The following is a 20,106-nucleotide window of genomic DNA, read 5'->3' as shown; positions in this document are numbered from 1 at the left end:
AATAACACAATAATATGTTTAATTAAAGAGAAAGAGAAAGAGAAAAAGACAAAGACGCTGACTTTTAACACAATGGCTCCATCCAACACGCAATATCACACAAGTGAGAGAAACAATTTTAAATTAGGGTGTTCAAATCTAAATCCATCAAAATAATCGATTAAAATTGTATTAATTTAAATTTGATTGAATTTATCAGATCGAATTTTATATTTATTTTTTATAACTAATCCAATTCAACTCAAACCGTAAAATGTACTATAATATTATCATTTTATTATTATATATACAATAATTATACTTATAACATATTTAATTTATTATATATTTTTATATTATTCATATATTATTATTATTTAATAAATATTTTATATTTAAAATGTAAATTATTTATTTATTTTAACTAATTTATAATTTTATTTTTATTGTTACGTTATTATTGATTTTTTAAGATATTGTTGATCAGATTTATTATCTTATTGTTGATTTTTTAAAATTTGATGTTAAAACTTGTTATATATATTTAATTTTTTTATTTACAAAACCACAAATTTAAATTCAATCTAAACTATTTAAAATTTGATTGGATCGAATTCTTTAAAAAAATCAATCCAAACCACACCACAAATAAAATTAATATTCAAATTAAATAAATTTTTAACTCAAATTATGCCTCATTTTTTTACTTTAAAGTTAGACGCAAGATAAAATAAAGATGGTCAATTCTGCTGTCCTAATATTTTTCGTGATTATAGTAGTTATAAAATATTATTAAAATTAAAATAATTTTTTTATATATATTTTAATAATATATTTTAAATATTATAGTTACTTTAGCATAAACATACTAGAATGACTAAAAAAAACTGTTATAAGCCACAGAAAAAAATACCCTCTCAAATCATTGTTAAATTAAAAAAAATGATAGAAAATTATTAAAATTTATTATTTTTTATTATCACTTTAGTTATTAATCTAATTTTTTTAATTTAGTAATTCAATAATATAAAACTATACTTTTAAATATTAATAATAAAAATAATAAATTTTAATAATTTTCTAACAACATTCCTCAAAAAAAAAAATCTAAGAATATTACTCCCAAATCTGAAAAATATTTTTTTGTTTGCACGATCATTAACCCCCTTTTTTAACTTCTCGATAAATCTATGCCATTTCCAACTTATTGTACCTCATTTTTAATAACTCTTTTCTAACTAACATCTGTTTAAAATAATGCCAATAAGTATTTTAATTATACTTTTTAAACATACATAAGTAAATTTTTTAATAAAATAGATAGATTTTAAATTTTTTTAATGTATTGAATGAATTATTATTACATTAAAAATAGAGTCAAAATGCTTTCTTTTAAATTTTTTTTTACCAATGCTCTTAAGTTTTATGACACTTTTTAGTTAATAATTAATTAAAGCAATTGTTGAAAAATAGTTTAAAATTAAAGATACTTTAATATATGAAGATTATTATTAAGCTATATTTTCTTATATTTATGCGAGTCTTGTCAATTTTTTTCTATTTTAACACACTATTTAGACTTCACGAAATTGCATGCCATCTTTACCAATTAAGTACATAATCTATATAAGAATAATCGCCATTAAACAAATCTTGAACCAGATTATATGATATGTATCTATCCATTGGTGAGTAAATGACAATGCAATGATGAAACAAACATTCAAGCCAATTAAGACCAATCAATGAATATTTATGATAATCATATGGAAGAAAAAAAAGTACGTGGTTGAGAAAATGCAAGTCCACTTGCTCTCCATTCAGATTCAAAATGAATTGACGACATGACAGGGTATATAGTATAATGCATTTTCTCGTGGTTGTGAATATCCATCTTTGCAAATCAACTATTTTAGAAGCCACTTTTGGAAATCGGGCTCACTTTTTTAAAAAATATTATATATTTATATATATTAATTTATATTTTTAATTAAATATTTTACTTATTATAATAATTAAATTTATTTATAATAATATAATATTTTTTTATAAAATATTAAATATATTTTTTATATATAATAATTAATTAATAATTAATTTTTAATGTATACATAACATTATTTTTACTTTTTCCTCCTGATCTTTTAAGGTTACAAACTCACAACACAAAAGTATATCCTCCGGCTTAACTAGCTAGCTATATATATCTAGGCAGGTATATATTAGGGTCGTAATATAACTTAATTTGGAGCCAAATATTCTTAACGGAGCTTTTTAACTTTTTAAGGATGATTAATGCCTTAAAGTGCTTTTGATGATTGTAGGATTCTGTAGTGTAATGAAATTGACTATAAAATAAAATGTCGGAAGGATTATAAAAGAAATTTTTAAATAAATAAAATAAATATAATATTTACCAAATATATGTAATATAGAAGTATTTATACTTTTGCCTTACATTACATATTTTGTTTAATAAATTTTCTCAATTTATTTTAATTAATTTATTAAGTGTGGTCTTTTATCATTTAATTTTTTATATATTTTTTCTTAATTTTATTAAAAAGTATATGATAAAAAATTACACTTTGTACCAATAAATGAAAAAAAATTGAAAACATTTATTCCCTACTACAAAATAAATAATTAAATAACAAAATTACATTATTTATTTCTTTACAAACGAGATAAACTTTTATAAAAAATTATATATATTTCATTTGTAAATGAGATAAATAATAAAAGTTTATTATGTATCTTGTCAATGCATGTAAACTATATATGTAATAATATAATATACAATATAAATTTTTCATGTTTATATATTTCGGTAAATATTATGTTATTTTATTTATATTAAAAAAATCCTAAAAGACAATTATCATTAGAAAAATAATATGATACATGGCTTTATATTAGCATCATGAAAATGTTATATAAGCATAATCATCACTTATTACATGCACATGCATTATTATTTTATTATGTCTATAATAAGTCCAAAAAATAAGTATATATATATATATATATATATAATTTTTTAATATTTTAAAATTGTGAGGACAAGAGGTGGATATAGTTTAATCTTGTTTATAATTTGGAGAATGAAAAGGTTAATCTTCAATGGGCCATTGATCATGGAGAGAAAAGAACCGACAAGTTGTGTTTGATGAGACATTTTGAGAATCTGCTATGTATATAGTTAACACAACTAACACCACATACATATCTTTCTCCCTGTTCTTGAGAACCTTTGTCACACTGGATTTGGATTTTGATATCATACGCTCCAAAAGAGTCACTGTTACCCCAACTATACAAATGCCACTGTGTTCAATAATTCATGGACTCTAAGTTCGATATAATTGGGCGTCAAATCACTCAGTGTGTTGCTCGAGTCAGAATAATTAACCATATATATGAGATTATGTAATAACCTTTGTAATTTGGACCATAATGTTTAGGTTTTATTTGGTCTATACATAGAGACACCCAAGGAATAATGGAGAAGAGGGTTTACACGTTTTGAACATGTGACCGCAATAATATATACATATTTCAAAGACTACCTAAGGTATCATCATTCCACTAAGCCTTACAAATTACAATAGATTGGCTGGGTTGGTTAGAGTTGGTATAATTTAACCAACTTGGATTAGTCGAGTGGTTAGCTCACTCGTCCACTTAAGCAAGTGTCAGGGGTTCGAATCCCACCTTATGCATGCAGTAATTTATTGGCCAACGACAGACCCTTAAATAGAGTTTTGATTCGCGACAGATTAATTTTTGACCTGTCGAGTTGGGGGATACCGTGGACAACCAAAAAAGAGTTAGTCTAATTCATCTCGGTCTCATTCATCATATATATAATTCTTAAAACCTATATTTTTTTAAAATTAATTATGAATTATAAGATCTTTATTATACATCTCGACTCATGAATATATGCCACTAATTATAAAAACTGTTAGGAAATTATTTGATTTCCTAATTTATTTTTCGATAATACATATATTAATTATAATTACAAATTATGTTATTTCAAATTAAATAACTTATATAATGATGATCTCATTTATTATTTTAAATGCTAATTGAATAAGTCATTGTTACTTTTGATTTGGAATTAAATGAGAATAAAACTAGATATTATCTTTTGTTCCTTAGATAATTATCTTTTTGGATTTTAGATATATTATCTTTTGGGCTTTAGATACTATTTTATTTGTGTTTAAGGGTTTAATGGGTGTCATACTCAAATATAAATAGACCTACAGGGTTTCGGTCCCCAGTATACCAAAGCCGCCTTTGTTACTCTTTTTCCATCAAAAGAGTTACGGTTCAGCCTCCTAGGAATACAGAAGGCTTTGGTTGAGAAAGATCGAAAACCACAAAATCTAAATTCTTCCATTAATTTCTAACTCTTACAAGTAAAGGTACGCTTCCGCATTATATTATATTTTTTATGATTCAATATGGATGATCTAGGTTAATAAAATTAATTTATTCCAACAAGTAATATCAGAGTCATCCATAATTTAATCATTGAAAATATTCAATTTTATTTTTACTTACTGAGTTGATATATGGATCAATGTATATATGTTTCTTATTACGTTACGATGTTATATATATATATATATATATGTGCGACTGTGTGTGTTAGTGTATATGTATTTAGTATTGTTCCACATATACAACGTAACATATCGCCGTTTTGGTTGCTTTTGAATATATACGTGTATATATACTGTTCATCATTCATATATCATCATTTGGTTATACTTCGAGGATATATATGGTTACGTATATATATTTTATGAGACGGTCTGTTTTTTATTAGTTTGGCAGATTTTTTTTTTTAATTTTATTTATAATAAGTAATAAATTGATTTTTTTTAAAATATTAATAAAGTATTGCTAATCTTTGATAGTCTTTAGATTTGTTTTTTGTGTACCATTAATCGGAATAAAATTGATTAATAATTCTTTTTGGGATATAAGGATTATTATGTGTATGTCACTTATACGAATATTAATCTATCCAAAAAAAGATTTATATTATGTACATATTAATAATATTTGAATAATAATAAAAAAATAGTATTTAATTGTTACATAAGGAAATTAGTAACGATTTGGATTAGTATACCCACTTATTTTATAAAGATTTGGTTTTGAAATAAATTGATTGAACATTATGCTGTCAAAGTAGTCTTTTTTGTGAAAATTAATTTATTCAAAACATTAGGAATATAGTGATATGTAATTCATGCGAATATTGGTCAGCTCAAAGAAATGTTTATATTTGGCCGAATTATATACACATATTGATAGTAAATACATGTTTGGGTAACTAATTAAGAATAAAGTAATGCTTATTATTTATACGGATAATAATCGACCCAAAGGAAGTTTATTGTTTGGCCAAATAATAAGCATTGCACACTTTTGTTTATTTTCTATTAATTATGCGGTCAATAATCGGCTCAAAGGAAGGTTATTGATTGACCAATTAATAGAAAATATATGTGGTAATAAATAGGTTGCGAAGTTTAAGTCTCCATGTGCACATTAAGTCGGTCCAAAGAAAGGCTTAATGTGTGACAGGAATTTTGACAATATTTGATTACTGCAATGAGAGTATCACTTACAGTTAATTTTTCTATCCAAAGATTGAAAATTAATGTTGTTTTAGATATCTCAATATGGATTTTTTCCATTATTTAACTAATATTTACTGCATGTTTATTTGTTCTAATCCAGAAACTATGCCTTTAGCTACCAATGTTTCTACACAAATCAGCAGTGCTGAATGGTTCAAACTTTAAAGTTTGGAAGGATACCGTGGAGATTGTTCTCGGTTGTATGGATCTAGATATAGCTCTTCGAGAGGAGAAACCCACTTCCACTCCGGAAAACCTCAATGAGGTTAAAATAGAGAAGTGGGAGAAATCCAATCGAATGAGTATTATGATCATGAAACGCTCAATTCCTGAGGCATTTCGGGGCTCAATTACTAAGGATAAAGATGCAAACAATTCCTAAAGGATGTTGAAAAATTCTTTACTAAGAATGAAAAGGCGGAGGCAAGTAGTCTTTTGGGCAAACTTGTCTCCGTGAGGTATAAAGGTATAGGGAACATAAGGGAGTACATTATGAAAATGTCTCATCTTGCTTCAAAATTGAAAGCACTAAAGTTAGAGTTGTCTGAAGATTTACTCGTGCATTTCATTTTGATTTCTCTTCCTGCACACTTTGGGAAATTCAAAGTGAGTTATAACACTCTGAAGGACACTTGGTCCTTAAATGAGCTTATATCTCACTGTGTGCAAGAAGAAGAGAGGCTACAGCAAGATAAGACTGAAAGTGCTCACATGGCTTCATCTTCTCAGTATAAAAGAAAGCGTGATACTACTGCGGATGTGCCTTCTCAGCAGAAAAAGGCTAAGAAACAAGATCAAGTTTCAACTTGTTTCTTCTGTAAGAAGGTGGGACACATGAAGAAGGATTGTACCAAATATGCCACCTGACGTGTAAAGAACGGTATAATTCTTACTTTTGTTTGTTCTGAGACTAGTTTAAGTTATGCACCTGTTGATACTTGGTGGGTAGATTCTGCTGCTACTACTCATGTAAGTGTTACTATGCAAGGTTGCCTGTGGAGCCGACCGCCAAATGATGCTGAAAGATATATCTATGTGGCAGACGGCAATATAGTTGCAGTTGAAGTTATAGGAACCTTTAGATTATGTTCCACGAGTGGATTTTACTTGGATTTATTAGAGACATTTTATGTACCGTCATTTGACGAAATTTGGTTTCTGTTTCTCGTTTGGACAAATCAGGTTATTTTTGTTCGTTCAAAGACAATAAAGTCAGTCTCTTCTATAATTCGAATAATATTTGTTCTGGTCATTTGGTGGATAATCTATATAGGCTTGACTTAAATTCCTATAATAATGAAATATTGCAAACGGGTACAAAACGAAAACTAAACGAGAATTCGACATCATTATGGAACAAACGCCTAGGTCACATCTCTAAACAGAGAATTCAGAGGCTCGTGTCGGATAAAATTCTTGGACCCCTAAATTTGGCAGATTTTGAAGTTTGCATTGAGTGCATAAAAGGAAAAAGGACAAACAGAAGGAAATTAGGTTCCAAAAGAGCTAAATATGTCTTAGAACTGATACATACCGATATATGTGGCTCATTTCCTACTGTCTCTTGGAATGGACAACGATACTTTATTACGTTCATAGTTGATTACTCTCGTTACGAGTATATATATTTAATTCATGAAAAGTCCCAAACCTTGGATGTTTTCAAGTCTTTCAAAGCTGAAATTAAACTTTAACTTGAAAAAAAAATTAAAACTGTCAAATCTGATCGTGGTGATAAATATTACGAAAGATATGATGGTTCAAATAGGCGATCACTTGATCATATTTGCAGTCATGTCACGGAATAGAAGAAACATTTGATTTATGTATGTAATCTTCTACAGGACCGTATCCTGGTTTTATAATATGATATGATGATGAGTGGCACAAGCGAGCTTTAATATGTGATTTGTTATTGTGAAATTACATCTATTAGTTAAGTGCTGATCCAGACTTTCTCTTTTTGCACCACCTCTCTCGAATCTTGATCGCATCTCTCATCCTACGTCATCACGGTTAATGTTTAACAATTAAAAAAAAGAAAAATAATTAAATTTGGACTTAAATATAAGACAAAGGCAGCTACTCCCGTGAAGATGCCAAAAACATCTTTTCGTGATGATCCTTGTTTAAAAAGTGTAACTTATTTATTTTGTAACACTTTAAATAAAGGTAACACTTTTACTTCAAATAAAATCAAGTCCTACAATCTATCATCCAATGGTCAAAATGATATATCTTCACATGATGACAATCATTAAATCTTCATTGGAGTAACCACCTAAGACAAATATTGTTATTACACGTTGTTTCTCAATCAAATTATATCCTGATCTCTTGAGAGAATAGAATTTACTCTTTCTGTCCAAACTCCAAAGTGTAGTACATATACTTAGATTTTTTTTTTTTTGGAATACTCACAGGATATCTGTAAAAGACAATACGACACTTAGTATGTATTAAGAATATCTCTTTTTTGAAATCTCAGAAAGGAAGTTTAGGCTATACTTCAATCTTTTCTCTAAGTTTATTTTATAATAATATTATCATTTTAGAATTGTCGGTTATTGATGTAGACATTATTAATAACCGTCAGCTTACAGCTATAAAAAAAAATGTTACCTATTTATATTCGTTATCGAATTATATCAATAAATTGACCGTTTCAAGCGAGATATATATTAGATTTAGTTGAATTATAATGATATATATATATCACTTTGATAGTGGCACTATTATCGTCATGTCCACAAAACCCCATTTTGGTGGTATTTATTTTCATTATGGCTTAAAAGCAAAGCAAAAACTAGCATACTCCACATTTATGCATGACATGACAATAAGACAACAAAATTGAACTAAGTAACTGGGATTCTTCTAGTTTCTGAGCTAGCTATGGTGACTCTAATAACTGTAATTTATATTTCTCAATAAGAATAATCGAATCCTAGCTACCATGTGAAGCAGGCCCTCTAATTTATACCAACTATTTATTCTAATATAATTAAACCATCAACACTGACTTGTGAAATTGTCAACCTTCGTGTATACAGTTCTTAAATAGGAATTGCTTGAGCTACTTAGCAGCAAAATAATATTGTTGCACGCGGGTCACGGAGGACACTTGCCATGCTCATGTGACTGGTAGTGGAGATCGGAGACGTCATATCCCTACCTCTTACAATATATGCCACCTTCAAATTCAAACTCTATTCTATATATTGGCGGCTATAATTATTGAGCATATGATGATCTGATCTGTTTGTTTTTTAATTATTAAGTGACCAGCACAACCTAATGACCAAAGTAAACAAGCTATGGTCAACTTAAAATATGTGAGACTATATATCATTTTAAATAGAAAAATGATAGATACTTAGTAGAATTTATTATTTTTTATTAGTATTAGCCAGCAATATTTAAAATATTATTTAAAATATTAGTATCAGAAAAATATTTATTGAATTGCTAAATTAAAATAATTAGACTAATAATTAAAAATACAAATAAAAATAATAAATTCTACTGGTCTGTAATTTTTTTTTAAAATATTCTTCTACTATATACTAATATAACTAATACAAGAAAAGTTTTAAAATTTTAAGATAGTAACAACCTAAAAATACCTATGAATTGGTTTTGCTACATTTATTTAATAGAGTAAAATATTATTTTTGTCTTCAATGTTTAGAATAGGTCTTATTTTTATCCTATTCCTAACATTTGTGTCTCTAACGTTAAAAATGACTTCAATGTTATTCTGTCGTCAATTACATTAAGAACAATGACGGAATTGACTACATGGACATTAGTTTCCATCGTGGCAAACCATCCCCTTGTTACCGTTAGGGAAAAAATGGATAAAAAAATAAATATATCATAACAATCAATTTTTTGAAAGGATAAAAAACTCTAAATTGCAAAATGTTCCCCTGATTCGATCTCTTCTCTACATTCCATCTTCTCCTCCTCCTCTCTTATTTTTATCGTCGATTCCATGGCTTCACAGTAAGGCTCCCAAGGCACGAGCAGTAGTAGCTCAATAGGTTGAAGTTGCAATCAGGCCCATCGAACAAAAACAATATGTTATTGTGGTCAGAGGCCCGTGCTTGCTACTTCGTCGAATCTTAGATACAGATTTTGGGACTGTGTCAACTATAGGGTAAGTATAAAATATTGGATTTCTGCTGATAGTTATATCTTGAAGATAATTATTTATATGACTGGTTTGTGTTGTCTTTTTGTATTAGATTGGAAAAGAATGTGAGTACTTTTGTGGGCTAAGCCACAAGATAACCTAGAAATTACAAAATTGAGAAGAAAAGTCAATACTTTAAAGAATAAATTGGCAACAATTTAATTGATGCTTATTTTTGCAGTATGATCAGTTGCTCTAGTAGAATGGACAGTTGAACTATACTTACTACGTGAAAGGATGACTTTCTCTAGAAATGGGAGGTTTTTATTACAATGAAACTAGAGAATTTAGGATAGAAGAATGTGATTATAATTTTATTACAATGAAACTAGAGAATTTTATAATGTTTTTATTGGTAAAGATAATTTAGTAATAAAGTAAAAAATTTTAATAAAAATGACGATTTTAATATGAAAAAAACGTTAAGGATAATTTTAAATCTAAAATTACAATGGGACAGTTTTGATTTGATTTTGATCTTCAATGTTAGAGACCGAAACAATACTTATTTCTAAATAGAATTTATTTCAAACGTTGGGATAAAAATGATATTTTATTCTATTTAATATTTACAAATTATTTGAAACGTAATTTTGTAATTCTATACCTATAATTGTTATAACTTAATTATTATAGCTTTTTCCTGCTACACGCACGCTGTCTTATGAAAAATATTATTTTTTATAAAAATATTATTTATACACTAAAATTAATTATTAAAATTAATTATTATGTATTTATATATAAATATGTTATAGTTTAACTTATTTTTAATATGTATTTTATATTTTAATGTATATTTTATTTTAGTAGCTAATTTTAATAATTGATTTTAGTATAATTTAACATCGTTGTATTTTTAATCTTTCTTTTTCTGAAAAAAAAAATTGAAGTTGATTAACTAAATTAATGTGCGTAATTCTTCTTTATTATTATGAGATTAGAAATATATATATGATTTTGTCATTTTGTGATGGACCAATATTTTAACCACTTGCCCTTCACCAAATCCCAGTTGGTACCTAGCTAGATCAATACTTAAATATACGTGTGTGTGTGTTTTTGCTTCGTCCTAAATTGGACTCCAGATTCCATAATTGGTAAGCCGGACTTTTTTTAATGGGAAAAGAGGATAAATTGGCTTTATATGAGAATGATCTAGAGTGAAGTGGCTACTCAGTAGGCTTAGCTGTAGAATTATATGACCAACTTTACCATCATGCCCCTATGCATCAATGTTGGCATTTATTGATGAAGAGAAGACGCAATATATATGGCTTAACTCACTACCGCAGAGGCGGAGAGTAGCGGCAGGGGGTTGGCGGCCGTTACCATAATCGCTGCTAATCAAGAAGGATCCTGGCAGAGATGTGTGGCGGTCAGGTAAAAGCCACAAAACTCCCCTGAATAGCGGCTGGGGAGTGAACACCGCTGCTAAATTAGGAAGTATATCTTCGGGCTTACTCGTTTCACTTCCTGGTGCGAACAAAGCGGGAGAAGAGGCGCCAAACAAAACCACCCCACCCGGCGACTTCTTCAATAAACGCCACTAGGTGAGTTTCAAATCAGTGTTCCAATTCCACTTTTATTTTACAACTCGAAATTACTTCCCTCCAATTCTGCAGAAACCCGCGAGTTGAGTTTGGTAGCGCGCCAACCAAGAACGGGAGCACAGCCGAGAAATATCAAGGAAGAACCCACCCAGGTGAGGATTTTATCATGATTCAACTTGTCAATTCCCCCTTTTCATGTTACAACCGTTAATCGAGAACCCCAATTTTGCAGAAACCCCCAATTTTTCAAGCTTTCCCCTATCATCCACAATTCCTGAAGCTCATACCCTCCCCTGTCGAGTTGCGCAGCTGCCTTCACGACCAGTCCCCTGGCACTGGTTAGTCCTGACACTCTGATCTTTTCTTATTGATTTCTTTGTTGGTTAGAATTTTGTAAAAATATTTATCTATATCTGTCTTTAACTGGGGTTAATTGCCGCTGTTCATAGACTGGAATTTGAAGGTACCCCTTTTTTTGATTTAATGGGTGCTCTGTATTGAAAGTGATAGTTAGAGTATAAGGCTTTAACAAAGGCTCATTATCAATGTTAGAGGGTTGAGTTTCTTTGGTTTGCATCTCTCTTGCATCTACTTCCTGTTTTTTTAATTACCCAAGAATGTGTTTCTTTGGTTTGCATCTCCCTTGCACAGGAGAAATTGAGAAACTTTGCACGCACTAATCTGAAAAATTTGTTTGTTAATAAATTTATCATGTAAAGTACAAGACATTAGTAACTGCTGTTTCATAGCTGTTTGTGTTCTTTGCCACTTCCCATTGGTTCAGCTCTGTTATCATTTTCCCTTGTTTTTTATGACAAAAGCTTGATATTTATCATCTGTGTATTGTTTATAATAGTATTCTGAGTCAGGTTGGTTGTTGTGTGTTGGGGTGTGTGTTTGCACAGTTGGGCTTGTTGGTTTTGGCTTAGTTTCCTTTATCTTCATTATGATTCTTCTATTCTCGTCTCCCAAATCTGTCATTTTCATGCCTATTTGAGTGTTTTAAAAAAGTAACTTTTGTCTTTATTTTCATTCTATTTTTTACTTCTTTGTTTTACAACACTTGAGTTGTACATTGTATCCTCTTTCAATTTCATACTTTTTTATTTAAATGCTTTGCTTCCTTTTGATGTTTTGGTGATACATTGCATGTAGATCTGGGATTTTAGTTTTCATATTCAGACATGGAGTGCTTAAAGTTTGTGTCTTTCCCCTATTCTTCAAATGAGCTAGTTTTTCACTTTCCACATGTGTAGAGAGTAATGGCTAAAACTTGAAAGGGACCATTGCCACTTCATTGAGCTTCACTTAAGTTATACTATTCTCAGGGAAAAAAATAAAATAAAATGATAAAATAAAAGGAGCACACTTTAATCCTGAACATTAATGAGTTTGGAATTATGGTTGTTAGCAATTCTGTACAGCATAGCACACTCAATCATTTCTAGTTATAATATGCTTTCGTTGACCGCATCATGGGCTTAGAAGATTACATTAAGTGGGATGCTAATGTAGCTGTCATTGTAGTTTATTGATGGTCCACGGAGGGTTCAAGTGCTCCTTGGTGCTTTGGAGAAAAAGGGAGGACTTGTCATTAAAGAAAATTTTGAAAAAAGGTGGAAGATAGTTTTCCGTTAATGATAGTTTACTTATTATGTTGGTGCAAGGTTTTATTATGTTTAGTGTGTTCCATTTATTTCTATTTTGTTTGGTGGTAGTGGAGTTAGTTTACATGGAGTTTCTTTGAAGGGATTATATGTAGCTTTGTTTGTTTGTTGGGTTTTTTATTTTCTGTTGAATACCATTGTCATTTGCTGCAAAGTGCAATCAAATGCGTCTCTTTCATTCTTATAAATTAAAATCCTTATTGGCTTTATTTCTTTCTCAGATTACTATTGCCTCCCTATCGACTTTGATTCTTATAAACCAAATTGCATTGCATGTGTAAAAAACACTACTTTTTGTTCAGTTCTTCACATCACGTTCCCATTTTGGTTCATGCAATCTTGCTCTCTTAGCCTGCCTATATTCATTGATCACTCATTATTAATTCATATCAGCATTACTACGGCCTGAAGCAAATCTAATTATAACATGCTTATCTAATGAGAGAGATTACTTTTTACCATTTACGAACTGTTGAGGAACAAAAGATATACAAGAATCTCCAATATCTAATTTTGAATCACAATGCCGAGGTGTTAATGACGTGTTGCTTACTAATTCTTGTGCTGCTGTCATTGTGGTGTTATTCTTCTCCTCACCAATTTGGTTCATTTCAAGATAATAGCTGCTGTTATTATGCTACTATGCTTACCGTGACAATGGACTGATTGGTCATGATTCTCTTGATGTCATTCATGCTTATCTAATGCTGAATTGGTATTTGCATTTTTCAGTCCATTATTTTTTTTGACTTACTCTTCCTGAGCTATTTTTTTATTCTTATTTTATGTTCTTTTTCAGTCCCTAACTAATGCATTTTTAATTTTGACATTGCTAGCTTTTTGTATGCATCATCATCATCGTGTTCACTTTAATTTTGCAATTTATTTCAATATAATTAAGCCATATTATTGCGGGGCAAACACATTTTCTGCGAGGAGTGTGTGTTAGAATGGTTGGTTCATGCTTATATTCCTTATTTAGATATTCTGTTGTTTTTTAGCATTAATTTATAGCCTTTTTTTGTTAGTCTTGTTAATAGTTGCTTTAATAGTTGCTGATCTAGTTATTTGTGTTAGGGAAATTATCCTGGTCATTTTGACGCTGAATGCTCCCATTTTAGTATCTTTATGCTTATTATACTATTGCTTATTTGCTATTGCTATTAGACTACTTCTTATGGTGCTGATTTCTTATCTATGGTGTTCATATATTAAGTGCACAACTATGCTTCTGCTGCCATTATGGTTTTACACTTCTCTTAACCAATTTTTTGTGCAATTCATGCTAAGTCATGCTGTTTGGTTGCTACTATACTTACTATGACACTGGACTAATTGGTCATGATTCTCTTGATGTCATTCATGCTACTCTAGTTCTAAATTGCTATTTGATTTTTTCAGACCCTTTTCTTGTGTGTCACTCTTTTTGAGCTGCTCGTGTTGTTATTATTTTTTTATGTTCTTTTTCGCTGAACCAATTATTTGTACCTCTATGGTAGACGACAAGATAGAGAAACTATACTCAAATATTTTGCATAAACATACCTACGAAATTTATGTCTACAATTTCAAGATTTTATTCTCTATCCATTAGGACTGTTTAGTTATATTTATTTTTTATTATTTTTTACATCTAACTTTCAGTCCTATTTTCTTTTTCTTTTTTTAAGGAAGCTTTTATTTTCTTTTCACTTTTTGGACTTGGAACCAGCAATTCTTTCACCCAGTAATTATTTAGAAAGCACAGAATTTTGCAATGAGTAAGCCTCCTCCCCAATACCTATCGTGTGCTACATGTTACCTGGGAAGCAAGTAACCTTTATAAATTTATTTCCGTTTTGAGTTATTCCGTCGCTCTTTACATGGTTTTACTTGTAATATATTATCAAGTTTATTACGTATGGCACTCTCCCATCTCATAATTGTGATAAACTGTTGTTGGTTCTCTTGACACACTCCCCATTTTTTCATTTATTTTATTACAAGTGCTATGTATTTTGATACTATTTTTTTATTTATTTCTGCTATTTCATTCATTTAGACATTGATAAGAGTTGGATTACAAAGCCTAGAGGGAGTGTAGAATATAAGGATGGTCTAAATAGATTCCTTGATTTCGCATTTGCCAATGCATCATCCGATGGGATGATACATTGCCCATGCCCTTTGTGTGGGTTCCGGTGCTACCAAACTAGAGAGGACGCGTACGATCACCTTCTGATGAAACCCTTTCCCCCTAACTATACCTTTTGGTTACATCACGGTGAGAAGATCGTAGACGAGGGATCCAGCGCTAGGGAAGAACTAGAACCAAATGTAAATTTAGGAGATCAAATGCGGGACATGGTCCAGGACGCATTCAACTTCACGGGACTGCAAAGTGAAGATGAAGACTCGATGAATGGGCATGTCGGAGACGTTGCGGAGGGGTTGCCGTACTTATCTGATGAACCTAGCTGCGAGGCTCGTGCCTTTCACGACTTGCTTGAGGACGGCGAGCAGGCATTATATCCAGGATGCTCAAAATTCTCGAAGCTGTCTTTCTTGGTTAGGCTGTACCATATAAAGTGCATGTGCGGAGTGAGCGACAAGGCTTTCGGATTGATTCTAGAGCTACTGGGGGATGCCTTTGAGCATGCAAGGATTCCGAAGACCTTGCACGATGCCAAGAGGATCATAAGGAAGCTCGGCATTGGGTACAAGAAGATAGATGCATGTCCAAATGACTGCATGCTATACCAGGGTACAGACCAAGACTTGTCTAGATGCAAACGGTGTGGGGCATCTAGGTGGAAGCAAAAGACCAGGAAGAATTCTTTAGTCAGAATCAACACCGTTGTCAAGAAGAATGGGAAACCTCTACCGGCGAAGATTCTCCGTTACTTTCCTTTAATTCCACGGTTGCAGCGATTATTCATGTCCAGCAAGACATCCGTTGACATGTTGTGGCACAAGAGAGGAACCAACTCTGACGGTTTCTTGAGGCATCCCAGGGACGGCGAGGGTTGGAAAGCATTTGACAGGAGATATACTAACTTTTCTGGTGATCCGCGCAATGTTCGCTTAGCCCTGGCTAGTGATGGCTTCAATCCTTATGGAAACTTCAGTTCAAAATATTCAATATGGCCAGTGATTCTTATACCGTACAACCTACCCCCATGGATTTGCATGAAACAAACCAACTTTATTCTCTCTATGATTATTCCTGGTCCTAAAATGCCTGGCAATGACATAGATGTCTATCTACAGCCCCTGATCGATGAGCTGAAGGAGTTGTGGGCTGGTGTTGATACCTACGACGCGAGTGAGAAGAAAATGTTCAAGATGTGAGCTGCACTGATGTGGACTATCAGTGATTTTCCTGGCTTGGGCAATTTATCTGGTTGGAATACTTACGGCGGGAGAGCTTGCCCCACGTGTAATTTGGATGCCGAGGCTATGCGACTCACCTTCAGTCAGAAATGGTGTTATATGGGTCATCGTCGCTTCTTGAATCGCGATCACAAATATAGACAGGACCGGAGTAGATTTGATGGCAAGGTAGATGATAGATCCCCACCTACCAAATTGACTGGTAGGGATGTCTTGAGACAATTGGAGGGTGTTCCTGTCTCACAAGGCAAGGTGCAAGCAGTTGCTGGTAAAAGAAGGCGTGGACAGCAGACCGTGGTGCAAGACGAGTCTCCATGGAAAAAGAGGAGTGTATTCTTTGATTTGCCGTACTGGGAGAACAACGAGTTACGTCACAACCTTGATGTGATGCACATAGAGAAGAATGTATGCGACAACATTGTTTTCACCATGTTGAACGAAAGCGGTAAGTCCAAAGACCACCTAAAAGCTCGAAAAGATCTCCAATTGATGGGCATCCGGCAGGATATGTGGCCAATTGAAGGTGGAAAGTATCTTGCTGCAGTCTTTACTATGCGGAATCCAGAGAAGGATGTCTTTCTTAGGACAATCAAGAATGTGGTCTTTCCAGACGGGTACTCTAGCAACATCTCTCGCTGTGTTGATTTAAAACAGCGCAAGTTATTCGGCTTGAAGAGTCATGACTGCCATATCCTAATGGAACATCTACTTCCAATTGCGTCAAAACACGTGTTGCCCACCCCAGTGTCTGCCGTCGTGGCTGAGTTATCAGCCTTTTTCCGAGCAATATGCAGTAAATCCATTGATCCTCAACAACTTCCTCTCCTTCAGGATCGTGTGGTCCATACTTTGTGCCACATGGAGATGATATTTCCACCTTCCTTCTTCACAGTTATGGTTCATCTAACGGTGCATTTGGTCGAGGAGGTCCGTATTGGTGGCCCAGTGCATTACCGATGGATGTACCCAATTGAGAGGTAAAGATCTACTTAAGTTTTCTCGACCTCTATAACTAGGATTGTTATCACCTATTAATTTATGTTATTTACTCGAAGGTACCTAGGTCGTCTCAAGCAGTACGTGCGTAACAGGGCACAACCAGAAGGATCGATTGCAGAGGGCTACTTATCCGAGGAGATTCTCACGTTCTGTTCAAGATACTTAGATAATGTCGAGACTAGGATCAACCGACCGACGCGCGTTGACGACCGACCGAGCGATGCTCCAGAGAGCGAGATTGCCGACATGATCCCAGAGGTTGGAAAGTCGGTCGGGGCAGCTTCATATTTTACTCTAACAGCAACCGAACAGCTTCAAGCACATCGTCATGTACTGGTGAATTGCAGTGCTGTAGAGAAATTCTTGGAGTAAGTACAACAGCCTAAGTTCTAAAATTATACAGTTAGCCAATTTGGGTATTGATAGAAATGAACTTGAACAAACTTTGTCTATGCACAGTGAGTACAGAGCCTTCACAAAGAGAAAGCTGCGAGGTAAAACAAGGTCGCAGTCTCACATAGATACTGTTGTGCACAGAGAATTTTCGAACTGGTTCAGGCATAAGGTAATCTATAATATCTCAGGATCCTACAACCCTTTGATGCCTTCTTGTCTCTAATGGTTCAATGTCAGGTCCAATTTGGAAGCACGGATCATTCGAACGAGTTACAGTGGCTCGCCTGCGGTCCCCGTGCTCAGGCCAGTCGCTATCAGGCTTACAACGTCAATGGATTTAAATTCAGGACCATGTCGAGGGAGGAAGGGATGAAAACACAGAATAGTGGGGTCTATGTCACTTCGGATACTAGAAGTTATGCAAGTAAACGGGATGCCAATGTTGCTGTTGGCGGTGTCTCGTATTACGGGAGATTAGTAGACATCATCGAGCTAAATTACAGCGGTCAATTCACTGTAGTATTGTTCAAGTGCCTTTGGGCGGACACTACGTCGGGCAGAGGCATCCGGCAAGACGTTTTGGGCCACACCTGTGTCAATTTTGCCAATCCTATCCACACCGGTGATCGAGAAGACGATGAGCCGTATATCTTGGCATCTGAGGCGCGTCTTGTGTTCTACGTGGAGGATGAGGTGGAGAACGGATGGAGTGTAGTGGTTCATGTGAAGCCAAGAGATTTGTTTGACATGGGCGAAGATTATGAACATTGTGAGGTCGACCTTCATCCACAATCCTGTTTGAGTAGCCTCCCTGAATTTGATGTCGAAGGCCTGCGGTTGACGAGAGACGGCGATTTAGAAGAGTCCACCATCGAAAGGGTTGAAGATTGTGAAGAGGCCGCCGAATCCTAAAATGCTATTCTCCATCATGCATGTAGTTCATATTTCAGTAGATTGTATTTTAGTCATATTCTCCGACAATAGGTTGATTTGATTGAGTTATTTTAGATTTTTCAAAACGCATCGTCTCATATAAAGCTCTTTTGTTTATCCGGGTTTTGACAACGCTGTTTTCTATCCTTTAAGACTTCCTATAGTCACATTTTTATATTGTCTTTGTACATTCTTTCTATTTTTGGTGGATTATCAGGGAAATTGGAGACCAGAGACTTCTTTCTCATTACCAGAAGCCATTGGTTCGCAGAGAAGATGATAGAAGCGTCTCCGTTCTCTTCGTTGGACCACGCAACGTCCTTTGCAAGGCAATTGTGGTTCAAAGAGTCCCGCATACAATCATGGTTGGATGCGTTCTCTGGACAAAGTCACCTTTTTCGAGCCATTAGTTATGCACCTGGTTCAATGATGAAGGTTTGTTTGCCGCTGCACAGTTTAATTTTTTAAACCATTTTCTTATTTGTCAAAAGAAACCATATTCATCTGGTTATTCTAAAATTTTAGGAAATGCTTCATTGGGACCGAAAGTACCGGGCTAAATTTGGGTTTGAGTTTATAACAAGTACGGAAAAGTGGTGCTCACAGGAAATACTTGACGAGGTGAAGGTAAATATTCATGTTTTACCATCCTTTGCCTTGGCATGATGTGCGCTGGCTCAATTTGGGTTTCATATTCTACTTATTGCTCAATATTTTACTTTTGGAAAATGAAATTTACTTTTTTTTCATAGCTGCAGTACTTATACATTAATTATGCTTGTTTGTGCAGTCACGCTATTTGAGATTCGGTGCTTACATGTCATTTTCTGGTTGACATTATTGTTGAGATGCACAGAAACTTGCTACTTGTGTAGTTGAAGATAAACAATGTTAGTTAACTCAAATAAGTTTCAAGATATATAGGTGTTAAAACTTGAGAAGTGCATAGTGCAATATAAAGAGAGCATTGCCTCATGACACAAGTATAACTTTCTATTAATTGCTATCTTTTCTTTCTCCAATATCCTCTCTACTTACTTATTTCTATCGTAATATGCATATCAAGTTATTATCTGGCATGTCACTTCGTGTACTTGTGGATGGATAAAAAGGAAATTGGGTTTAATGTAATACTATTTGCATAAATCCACCTAACTGTATAATGTCTTAAGCAGAAAGCAAATCCTCAAACCTGCAATGATTGGGTATCAAAAACTTTAAACCCATTATGGTCCTAGTTTAGTATACTCTTATCGGATATTACTTATGTATTTCTATAGGTTCTAGTGCTGCAATTATAACTGGGCATGATTTGATTCACTAGAAAAACCATACCTACTCCA

At 32.8% G+C, this 20,106-nt stretch overlaps 1 protein-coding gene across 1 annotated transcript; it reads left to right on the top strand.

Annotated features, from left to right (window-relative positions):
* Positions 1 to 16,402: 16,402 nt before the first annotated feature.
* LOC112783716 (uncharacterized) lies at positions 16,403 to 18,742 on the top strand. The gene is made up of 4 exons (XM_025826761.1): positions 16,403 to 17,412; positions 17,491 to 17,802; positions 17,894 to 17,999; positions 18,068 to 18,742. Exons 1-4 carry the CDS (start codon positions 16,403 to 16,405, stop codon positions 18,740 to 18,742), a joined length of 2,103 nt encoding a protein of 700 aa, XP_025682546.1.
* The last annotated feature ends 1,364 nt before the right edge of the window (positions 18,743 to 20,106 follow it).

Source organism: Arachis hypogaea, chromosome 13 (genome assembly GCF_003086295.3).
Source record: "Arachis hypogaea cultivar Tifrunner chromosome 13, arahy.Tifrunner.gnm2.J5K5, whole genome shotgun sequence".
In the NCBI taxonomy this organism is placed as follows: domain Eukaryota; kingdom Viridiplantae; phylum Streptophyta; class Magnoliopsida; order Fabales; family Fabaceae; genus Arachis; species Arachis hypogaea.
The sequence above is the reverse complement of the archived record's forward strand: the minus strand, read 5'-3'. Positions and strand labels throughout refer to the sequence as shown.

Bases quoted from the DNA above. Each gene is read 5' to 3' on its own strand.
- LOC112783716 (XM_025826761.1), top strand. From the start codon at position 16,403: ATGTGGACTATCAGTGATTTTCCTGGCTTGGGCAATTTATCTGGTTGG. The intron at 17,413-17,490 runs GTAAAGATCTAC...ATTTACTCGAAG, and splicing joins TGGATGTACCCAATTGAGAG to GTACCTAGGTCGTCTCAAGC. The intron at 18,000-18,067 runs GTAATCTATAAT...GTTCAATGTCAG, and splicing joins CGAACTGGTTCAGGCATAAG to GTCCAATTTGGAAGCACGGA.